Raw genomic sequence first — 11,313 nt, forward strand, 5'->3', positions numbered from 1 at the left:
TCCTCCTAGGTATTTTATAGTACCTAATTTCGATATACTCAAATAATCTATTTACGAGACTTTAAAAATGATTAAAAATTAAATATAAGTTTAAATTTTATTAGAACAAAAATAAGCTTAAAATTTAACAGAACAAACATTCATTAAAAAATTGCTTTTACTTGAGGATAATTGAAGTTCATTTTTATAAACGAAAAATTAAAAAAAATGAGAAAAAAATTAATTAGAATTAATAAAATAAATATGAATTTATATATATATATATAAATATTTTATAATATTTAGAAAAGTAATATTTATAAAAAAGTACAATCTAAATTTTATATTTTTAAATATAATTTTATTATTTATATTTTCCATTTTACATATTCAATTTTCATGAATACTCTAATAATTATTTTAAAAATTTAAATTAGAAAATGACCTTTTAATATTAAAAATAATAATAATAATAATAATATAATTTTGAAAAAAAACTAAAATAAAGTTCATACATGTTATCTTAATCAACTTTTTTCGAAAAAAGAAATTATGATTAAATTTAATTTCTTTAATCTGTAATTTCAATATCATTTAAATTCCTTTAAATACCGGTTAAATTTATTTGATTATTAACTTAAGTAAAATCTTGTTAAATAAAATCATTTTAAAAGTCAAAATCTATCTAAATTTATATGTCTTCATTAATTTAATTGTTTTGTATTTAGACATTTTTTAAAGGATCATCATCTTTTAATTTCTAAACAGTTATTTTATTAATATTATCTTGTAATTCATGATCTATTTTCTCCTAATTTTACATATTTTAATTAAGTACAACAACAATTAGAAATTATCTCAAAATATATCCATCTTCATTAAAAATACGAACTAAAATCTCACCAATATCCTTTCTTTAAGGCAGCCCTATAAATAATAAAACTCCATGTAATAACTCTATAGATTTAAACCATGCTGGTATTTTTTAATTATTCGAAAGTCCTATTTATTAGTAATCAGATCCTAAAAATCTGTGTATTTTATTGATAAGACTATTTGATGTTTCTATATATATATATATATATATATATATATATATATATATATATTAACATTATTGTTTAGTATAAAAACGAACTTATTATATATTATTATAAGATTCATGTATACATTCACCTTTGTTTTTATTTATTATTCCTAACTATATTATATTTTTATTTTAATATTTATTATTTTATTATTTACTTTTTCAGGAGTAAATCCATAGGCTATATAAATAATTGATTAATAAATTAAATTATAATAGATTAATTTTCTTTGATCTTAATTTAATTTAATTAAAATTTCTTATAAATTGATATTAACGACATCATGTTTTATAATAATTTTAGGAAAAGGTTAATTAATTAAATTATTTAAATCACTTTCTATATTCACATATTCTTTATACCAATCTATTTCTTTGTATTTTACTAAAGCAGCCTATTTTAAAAACTCTATGATTCTAAAAGTATTTTTATCAAGTAATAAAAAATGCATTGTAATAGCTCCTTCATTAAAATATATAAATAATATATATATATATATAAAATATTATATATATATATATATATATATATATATATATAAATTTATATATATATATTTATATATATATCAATATATTTTTAACAAATAATTACCACATAAAGAATTATATTATCTTGATTATTATTATGTCAAAGCTTTTTTTTAATCCATTTAAATATTTGGTTTTTCTTTATTGTTTTCTTCATTTAAAATAATATTAATAAAAGCTTAATAATTTATTTATCCGTTTTCCAATATATATTAAAGTTTTTATTATACTTTATTTAAATTTTATTTATCAATAGAAGAATTAGTCAAATTCTTAACTACATTATTCATTTTCTTTTAAACCATATTATTTTTTAATAATTTACTCTATCTCATAGTCTAATGTTCAGCTAATACTTACTATTACTGATATTATTGTTGTTTTTTGTATTCTTCAATCTCTTATAATATTAATTAATCTTTAAATTTATTTTTATATAATCCCCATAATTTGTATGAATCTATTAAATGACAATCCATTAAAGTTATTTATTTATAAAATGCTTAACCTTAATTAAGAAAAAAATTTAATAAATAAATAAATATAAAATATTTAATATATAAAATGTATATATATATATATATATATATATATATATATATATATATATATATATATATATAAATTATTACCTTCATAGGCAATTTCATCAGAATAAAAAAAGTTTTTTCTATACATTATATTATATATTATAAATCTATATTTCCATAGTCCGAAAACTCCCACAATAGGTCCTAAAATTTAAACTGCCATTGTGATAATATAAGTAAATGGTATTTTAGAAACTATAATTTATAAATAATCGGAAGCTTCAGTATATCCATCAGTAGAAATAATTAATAATTTTATTATTTAATTATATTCTTATAAACTTGGTTATCCTACAAACTTTCTTTCGTTTGGCTAAAATTAAAGCCAGAAATCAACTGGAATATCATATAATTTATTATCTATATATATTTTGGCTGAAAATGTAAGTTAATCATTATCTTTATCAATAAAAATAGTATTTCCTATTTAGAAAGAGAATTATTCTAATATATATATTTTGCCTTCATTATATTATTTATTAAATGACTATTATAAATTTAATTCAGGGTTTAGTCTTACAGGCTAGTTTAAATTTATAAATTGTAAGTCTTATAATCTTTCAACTGTTTCTATATCATAATTTATATAATCTATTACTTTTATTTAAATCTTTTTTTATTTTAAATAAGTATTTATATATAAATATATTTGATATTTTATTATATTATAATTAATTATTGTTTTACTTTTATATCATCAATAGGTTTCTTAATAGCTAATTTGATTCCTCTAGTTAAAAGATTTAGAATAGAATTAGTATCTCCTTCAATTTTAATTTGATTTTATTTATAAGATAAAGAAACTAAAACACCTTAATATTTAATATCTTGAAATTTACCATCATCTTCATTTATTTCTAAATAAATAATTAATGTATCTTAATTAGTAATAATTTATCTTTATTTATTTTTAAAATCGAATCTAAGAGAACTATCTATATTAATTTCAATAGGATAATAATTTATTTTACTTTTTAAAATAAATTCAATATATTTTATAACTTTTAATAAAAAATATATATAAATAAAAATATAGATAGAGATAAAAATATAAATAATAAATATATATATATAATTTCTATATATATATATATATATATTTATATACATATATATGTATATATTTTTTTTTATCTATTTGTTAATATATATATAAAGATTATTTTTTTTTTTTATTTTTATATTTTTATTTTAATATATATATATATACATATATTACTTTTTTAAGATTATTATTAGCCTTCGATTCTAAATTTTATTTCTGTATTAAATTTATCAGTGATAATATTTATAATATTAATAATTCCTAATTCAAACAAATTGTTAAATATATCATTTGCTTTATTTATATCTATATTTAATTCTTTATTTATAAAATCTTCACTTTAAACTTCTTCATAAGCTAACAAAATAATTTATTTTTAAGTTTATGCATAGATATTTTATTTGTTTTTTTTCAGGGCTTCTTTTTAAATCTAATTTATGAAATATATATATATATATATATATATATATATATATATATATATATATATATATATATATATATATAACATTAAAATTTACTTATATTTAAACTATCCCAGTTTGTAAATCAAAATTAATCCAGTCTGGTAATTCATTTAATTATAAATTATTATAATAATAAGCTTTTTTGAATATAATTTTCCTTTTGGAATAAATAAAGACATTATGTAATTCTATCTATTCTCCTATTTTTAAAATTGTTCCCTTATCTAATTTAGTTTTATATACTTATCCAAAAGAATCATGCTAAACTAACATAATTTCCGTATGTATTATAATATTATTTTTTAAATTCATAATAACTATCTGATAATATATATATAAAAAAATTATATAAAAAAAAATATATAAAAAATTACTCCTTTTTTAGTCATTAAAAATCCTTTTGATAAATCTTCATTTAAGCAAATATCATATGCTGTATTATCTTTGTAATATTAAAATTATTGTAAAATTTACATATTTCTAATTATATAAGTATATATTTAAATAAATATTTATATTTACTATAAATCTCTTATGTCTACCAAATACAATTACCCATTTTCAGTTTAAGTAACCAATGCATATTAATCATTTTAAATAATTCTCAAATGTAAAGTCCATCCATTTAATTTTAAAGTATGTAAAATTACCATACTAAATGGATTACTTATATCAACTTTAGTTATGAAAAAATATAAATATATAAATATATATATATATATATTTAATATATATAATATATATATATATATATATATATATATATATAAATATATATATATATATATATATTTTATAACCCGAAGTTAATCCGTTAAACCCATCGGTTATAATCAAATTTCTTTAATTTTTTAATATTGCCAATCCTTCCCCTCCTCTTGTATATAATTTATTTATTAATAAAGGTTTTTTCATATTTTTAATATCTAAAGCTATAACTCCATAATTTCTAATTGTTGCAAATGCAAAATTTAAATCTTTTGTAAATAAAGCATCTTCACAAGTACCTATAATTCCGTATTCTGAAGGCTAGAAATTCGATATTAATTAAATGTCCATAAGATTATTAATATTTAAAAAAGTAACACCTCTATTTCCATTGCCTATAACAGCCAAAGTTTAATTTTCATTTAAAAAAATTGAATCAGAATCATTATCAGTAAATCCATATTAACTTTGATTTATTACCTTAGGTTTATTATAGCCTTCTTCATAACTTATTATACTTAAACCCCCTGAAGATATTCCTCCTAAAACATATTATTAATTCATAACAAATACACTATCTGTAATATTACTATCTTCTATACCAACTTAATTTATTAAAGAAAGGATTTTTAACGAATTTCCTTAAACATTTGTATCAAAACATATAGTACCATTAGATGATGATGCTCTTTTATATATATATATATATATATATTTTTTTTTATTTTTATTTTTTTTACGTATATAATTTATAGTTTTTATAATCACATCTCCATGTCCATTTATCATCTCCCATATGGTCATTGAATAAATTATTTTAGACAAAGTTTAATAAATTTGGTTTATCGGAATTAAAATTAGGAATTGATCTTTAGAATACCATAAAATTAAAAGAATCACTAAAAAATATCAAATTTTCATCTTAATTTAATTTCAAATTAATCGCTAAACCAGTCTAAGGTAAAGTTTCGAATAAAATAAGATTATCAACTTATCTTATATCATATATATTAACTCCTATAGACCTTAATCCAACAAAAAGGAATTTTTCGTCTTTTGATATATCCATTACTTAAGAAAATGAGTTTAAATTATAATAATAATCATATTTAAAATTTTCGTTTGTACATACTCCAGATTATAAAAGAGATTATATATTAATTAAATAAAGTCCTTATTATTATTCTAAAGCATATATATATTTATTTTATATTAAAATTAATTACAAAGTTATTGCCCAATGATTTCTTTAACATTAATATTAAAATATATACTTAAAAAAATAAAAAAAATAAAAAAATATATATATATATATATATATATATATATATATATATATATATATATATATAAAATCACTTTATTTTTCTATTAATCATAATTCACTTTATATACTTAAATCCCTTTAAAATCATTTGCTAAAAAAGCGTATTTTTAATCCTTATCAAATAATATTTAATATACTTCGGCCTCTGTTTTTAATTCTTGGTCAAAAGTCATTTAAATAATATTTATGTCTAAACTATATATTTAAACTACATTAGATCCTTAAAGGAAAACAAATTATTCGTTTTGAGATAATTATAGGTTTATTAAATTTATTTCAAAATTAAATGTTTTTATTAATATAGGCTTATTTATATTTGATATATCTAATAAATTTATGTTTTTTTATTAATTTACTATCTATTAACAAAAAAAAAATTTTAATATAAATATTTTTGTATATAAATATATATATATATATATATATATATATATATATATATTTTTATAAATTATATATAAATATATATATATATATATATATATTTATTTATATATAGTTCAAAAATAAATTATTTATAATTGCGGGGGGGGGAGTTTTTTTTTTTAGTATGTTTTTTTACCCATAAATAATTTTATTAATGCGAAAGCCTAATTTTCATTATTTTTTAATTGGGACTTATTTCTTTATAATATACTATAATTGATTATTAAGGCTCTTTTACATCAATGAGCATTATACCGCAATATTATAAACTTACAAAAACATAATTATCTTTAGGTTTTTACAATGATATTATATCATTTATTGAAGATTCATTACAAATAGATTTTCCTTCTAATTCGTAAATTTGAAAAGGCGAAAATACAGGAAGTTATTCTTCTAATAATTATCCAAAAACACCTATTTATTGAATATTTTTGTGTTTTTATTAAAAAAATTAATACTTAAAATAGAATAAAATATTGAAAGTAAAAATATATAAATGACATTTGTTATTATATTCATTTATATATATTTTTTTTATTTTTTTAAGAATTATTAACTTAATTTATAAATAATATTTAAATGATATAGATAACAGAAATAATAAATTTTTAATAATATATGTTAGTAAAAAATTTATTAAAAAAAAGAACTTAAAAAATAAATAATAATAAATAATGTATTAAATTAAATAAAAATTATTAAAATTGAAATATTTTAAAAATATTATATAAAAATATAAATATTAAAATAAAATAAATATTATATTTTTAATAAATATATATATATATATATATATATATATATATATATTTTTTTATTTTAATTATTAATTTTTTTTTTTTTATTTTTTTATATTATTTATATTTTATTGATATTATTTAAATTATTAAAATTATAAGAAAAAATATAATAATTTAAAGCATTAGTATATTTTTAAAATTTTTTTAACAATAAATTTTTCTTAATTAAATGTCTGTTAAAAAATTGTAAATTTTAAAATAAAAAAAACTTTTATTTTATATAATATTATAATTGTTATAAATTTGAAATTAGTTTTTTTTTTTATTAAAATAATAATAATTAATAATTTATAATTTAAATTTATTAATAATAATAATTAAAATAAATAACTCTTAAAATATTCATAAAAACAAAAATATATATATAAATATTAAAATAAATTTAAACAAAAATTTCTTATCACTCATTTTTATATATTCATGACTTACTGAAACATAAACTTAAATGAGTTTTTATTATATAAATTAAAAAATTTTTTAAATCAGATTATAAAAGATTAAAAGATAAAACCCTAAAATAATAATTATATTTAAATTTAAAAAAAAAAAATAGATAAGTAAAAGGAATAAAATTTTAAAATTTTAACAAAAACTAAGATGAAAATGGTAAATAAAATAGTCTAACAAAAAAAAAAAAAGTATTGCTAAAAAATATCAGAACTAAATAAAAAAAAAAGATTTTAAATTTATCTAAATATAAATCAACAAAATTCCAAAATAAATATTTTTTTAATATATAAAAAGATATATATATATATATATATATATATATATTTATATATTTTATATTATATAAATACATTTATATTTATATATTTATATCTAAATGAATATAATTTATAAATATTTTAATTTTTTTTTAATATAGAAAATTTTATATAAATTTTTTATAAATATTTTCTTATTATATATATTTTTCATATATATTAATATAAAAGATAAATGGATACATAAAGTTTATCTTATAGTTGTATAAATTAATTATCAAAGTAAAATTAAAATAAAAAAAAACCAAAAATAACATATACAAAAAGGTTGGTTACGCAATCTTTTTTTAGAGAAATTTAATTAATAGGTTTTAATAATGTCCCTCAAGTAAAATAAATTACAAAATTATCTTTAATATAAAACAAAAAATAGAATGAACCATTAATAATATGTAGTAATCATAATAATTAATTCATGGACGGACTAGTATACATAAACAAAAAAAATATAAACTCATATATTAAAAATAAAACTTAACAAAAAAGTTATTAGTTAGTTAGTTAAATAGACATATTAAATTTATTGTAGCTGATAAGTCCATGTAAAGGCCCATAATAGGACATTTTGCACGTGCATTAGGGGGAATTCCAGTAAAAAGAGCCGAAGATTTAACAATAAAAGGAAAGGGGAAAATATCATATATAGGGGAAGGGAAAATAATAGTTAAAAAATATAATAGATATATAAATATATATAAAAATATAAATACATATACAAAAATAAATACATATATATATATATATATATATAGAAATATAAATACATATCTATATTTTTAGGGCTTAGACACTTACTTTATATAATAAATTGAAATTGGTAGTACAATTGTTATAAAGGTTTATTTTTTAAAATAAAATAAACTTAAAAAATAAAGGATATTAAATTAAACGTAAAATAAATTATTTCTGAAAAAGAATTGGTTATTTCGGATTAATATTTTGCTGATTTTTTCTAAAATTAAGATTATAAAATCATCCCAAAAATGGACTATTCTCAAGTTTATGAAAAGGTTTGGGAAGCTTTACATTAAAAAAAATGTATTGGAATTTTTCCAGAAGGAGGTAGTCATGATAGGACAGATCTATTACCATTAAAAGCAGGGGTTTGTATTATGGCTTTAGGTGCAATGGCAAAATATAATATGAAAGTGAATTAATTTTATTTTTTATAATTAAACTCCTTTAATTAACTATTTTATAGGTTAAAATATTACCATGTGGTATAAATTATTTTAGAGGACATAGATTTAGATCTAAAGTTATAATTGAATTTGGATAAGTTTATAATATTCCTGTAGAATTAGTAGAAATGTACTAAAAAAACAAAAAAAATGCAATTTCCAAACTATTAAAGGAAATATAAACTGTATTCATAAATATATATATATATATATATATATATATATATATTTATATATATACATATATATAATAAAGAGACTTAGAGAAACTACTATATAAATGCCTTCATATAAAGAATTAAATGCTATATATATTGCACGAAATATATATTTACATGACGCGAAAAATATAAGTCCAAAAGAAAAACTTCGACTAAATAGAACATTTGCTTAAGCTTACACTTGTAGAATAGAATCTTAGCAAGCAAAAAATATACTAGAGAAAATAATTAAATATGACTCTATGCTAAAAAGTTTAGGAACTTCTGATTATTAAGTGAAAACATTTTCATAGAAATTTAAAGTTGATTTCGCGTCTTTCTTTATTTCATTTATAAAAACTTTACTTTCTTTAGGATTTTCTTTACCGGCTCTTATATTAAATAGTCCTATTGCGTTATTAATGAGATATTTATCTGAAAAAGAAAGAATAAAAGTATTAAAATAAATATGTATATGTATAATAAAATATGAATAAAAATATAATATATATATATTTATATAAATATTTATATTTTTTAGTGTAAAAATAATTCTAAAGTAAAAGTTTTAGGAAAAGACGTAGTTGCTTCATATAAAGTATTATCTGCTTTTGTAATTTTACCAATGTCTAATTTATTGTATACATTTGTTTTTAATTATATTATAAGACATAAATGCAAATTAATAAAAAATAAAAAAATGTTAAATATTATACTATTTTATTTTTCATGCTATATCCTTTTTATGCTTTTAGTATTTTTATATATATATATATATATATATATATAAATAAATATAGATATTAATTAATTATTTATTTTATTTTAATTATAAAAATAATATATATATATATATATATATATATATATATATATATATATCTTTATTATATATATATTATAAGTTATGTTGAAATCAGCTGATTCTTTAACTAGAAATTTAAGAACTTTATAATCTAAATTTCTTTTTTTTACTAATAAATAAAAATTTTTATAATTAAGATAATAAAGAGAAGATTTATATATAGATGTAAATCAATTTTTTATAAAACAAAATAATTTATTATTATTTCTTCTAAGATAAGAGAATTTATGAGATAACATTTAAATAAATCTAATATAATTGAAAGATAAAGTGATATTGAATTGAATGACAAAGCAAGATATTCATTTTCTAGTTTTGAATCTATAGATTAAGAAGATAATGTTTTTGATTTATTATAAGAAATCGGATGTTGATATTTTTAATTAATAGATGGAATCATATTATTTATATAATATTTAATATATTAATATGAAATTATTAATTTTATATATATATAAATAAATTTATTATTTTGATATTAATTCAGTTTATTAATGTTATATATAATTTTTAAATATTTTTTTTATTATTAATTTTATATGTAAAGATATTTAATTTATTTTATTAATATAAAACATTTTTATTATATTTATAAATAAAATAGAAAATTTTTTTAAAAAAATATTTAATATTAATTAATTAAATATAGAACAGAAGAAAAAATTTATTATATATTATAAAAAATTCGGATATTAAATAAAAAAATATTATAGTATTTCTTAAATAAATAAAAATATATATATATATAATTTTATGCAATAAAATTAACTAAATATAAATTTACTTATTATATGATCTTCATATTATACAATAAATTTTATAAAATTAAAAAAAAAACTTTTATTAACAATTAATATTTATAGATATTTTTTTATATAAATCGATTAAAATTATTGAGAAATAAATATATTAGTGTGTTAATATTAAATTAATTAATTAAAAAGAAAAAAAATTATTTTTAAAATCTTTAGAAAGGATTTAAAAAATTGATATATTCGTTATGATCGTTATAAATAAATACATAACTACTACTCTTAAAATTATATAAAATATAAATAGATATTTCTAAAATTTAAATATTGAAAATAAAAAAAAATGTATATTTATTAAAAAATATTATAAATATGTATATTTAATAAAAAATATTATTAAAATGTTTAAAAGAATTCTAGATAGAAAGATATAAGAAAAAAATAAAATAAAATAAAAATAAATAAATAAAAATTTTTAATATTAAATATTTAATTAATTATTATATTTTTGTAATTATTTTTAAACATATTAATTTATAAAATTAAATTTATATATTTTTATATATTATATATATTATTTTTATA

General features: G+C 15.1%; 2 protein-coding genes across 2 annotated transcripts, besides 30 other annotated features; one reads left to right on the forward strand and one right to left on the reverse strand. All coding sequences in view use genetic code 6, as the record gives it.

Moving 5' to 3' along the window:
- Window positions 1-376: 376 nt before the first annotated feature.
- IMG5_176330 (leucine rich repeat protein) lies at window positions 377-5,476 on the reverse strand (the record flags this gene model as incomplete). The annotated part of the gene is made up of 12 exons (XM_004027697.1): window positions 377-424; window positions 818-1,044; window positions 1,093-1,180; window positions 1,225-1,247; window positions 2,230-2,797; window positions 2,875-3,188; window positions 3,407-3,662; window positions 3,754-4,020; window positions 4,074-4,179; window positions 4,222-4,375; window positions 4,500-5,095; window positions 5,148-5,476. 12 exons carry the CDS (start codon window positions 5,474-5,476, stop codon window positions 377-379), a joined length of 2,976 nt encoding a protein of 991 aa, XP_004027746.1.
- Window positions 1,046-1,088: a microsatellite.
- Window positions 1,188-1,223: a microsatellite.
- Window positions 1,540-1,636: a microsatellite.
- Window positions 2,165-2,220: a microsatellite.
- Window positions 3,198-3,255: a microsatellite.
- Window positions 3,236-3,282: a microsatellite.
- Window positions 3,236-3,311: a microsatellite.
- Window positions 3,347-3,385: a microsatellite.
- Window positions 3,675-3,739: a microsatellite.
- Window positions 4,029-4,069: a microsatellite.
- Window positions 4,392-4,491: a microsatellite.
- A 230-nt stretch (window positions 5,477-5,706) lies between the features above and the next one.
- Window positions 5,707-5,759: a microsatellite.
- A 372-nt stretch (window positions 5,760-6,131) lies between these two features.
- Window positions 6,132-6,232: a microsatellite.
- A 597-nt stretch (window positions 6,233-6,829) lies between these two features.
- Window positions 6,830-6,875: a microsatellite.
- Window positions 6,876-6,881: 6 nt separating this feature from the next.
- Window positions 6,882-6,928: a microsatellite.
- A 9-nt stretch (window positions 6,929-6,937) lies between these two features.
- Window positions 6,938-6,973: a microsatellite.
- A 32-nt stretch (window positions 6,974-7,005) lies between these two features.
- Window positions 7,006-7,044: a microsatellite.
- Window positions 7,045-7,232: 188 nt separating this feature from the next.
- Window positions 7,233-7,289: a microsatellite.
- A 418-nt stretch (window positions 7,290-7,707) lies between these two features.
- Window positions 7,708-7,785: a microsatellite.
- A 50-nt stretch (window positions 7,786-7,835) lies between these two features.
- Window positions 7,836-7,891: a microsatellite.
- Window positions 7,892-7,905: 14 nt separating this feature from the next.
- IMG5_176340 (hypothetical protein) lies at window positions 7,906-9,865 on the forward strand (the record flags this gene model as incomplete). The annotated part of the gene is made up of 6 exons (XM_004027698.1): window positions 7,906-8,157; window positions 8,217-8,567; window positions 8,606-8,878; window positions 8,932-9,096; window positions 9,168-9,588; window positions 9,672-9,865. Coding segments are annotated over 6 exons (1,656 nt in total), but the record flags the coding sequence as incomplete, so codon positions are not given.
- Window positions 8,400-8,493: a microsatellite.
- Window positions 8,402-8,498: a microsatellite.
- Window positions 8,411-8,503: a microsatellite.
- Window positions 8,413-8,498: a microsatellite.
- Window positions 9,107-9,161: a microsatellite.
- Window positions 9,866-9,872: 7 nt separating the features above from the next.
- Window positions 9,873-10,014: a microsatellite.
- Window positions 10,015-10,379: 365 nt separating this feature from the next.
- Window positions 10,380-10,455: a microsatellite.
- Window positions 10,456-11,053: 598 nt separating this feature from the next.
- Window positions 11,054-11,118: a microsatellite.
- Window positions 11,069-11,133: a microsatellite.
- A 32-nt stretch (window positions 11,134-11,165) lies between these two features.
- Window positions 11,166-11,201: a microsatellite.
- Window positions 11,202-11,313: the final 112 nt, after the last annotated feature.

The sequence above is a fragment of the Ichthyophthirius multifiliis genome (genome assembly GCF_000220395.1).
Source record: "Ichthyophthirius multifiliis unplaced genomic scaffold scaff_1120509251288, whole genome shotgun sequence".
In the NCBI taxonomy this organism is placed as follows: Eukaryota; Ciliophora; class Oligohymenophorea; order Hymenostomatida; genus Ichthyophthirius; species Ichthyophthirius multifiliis.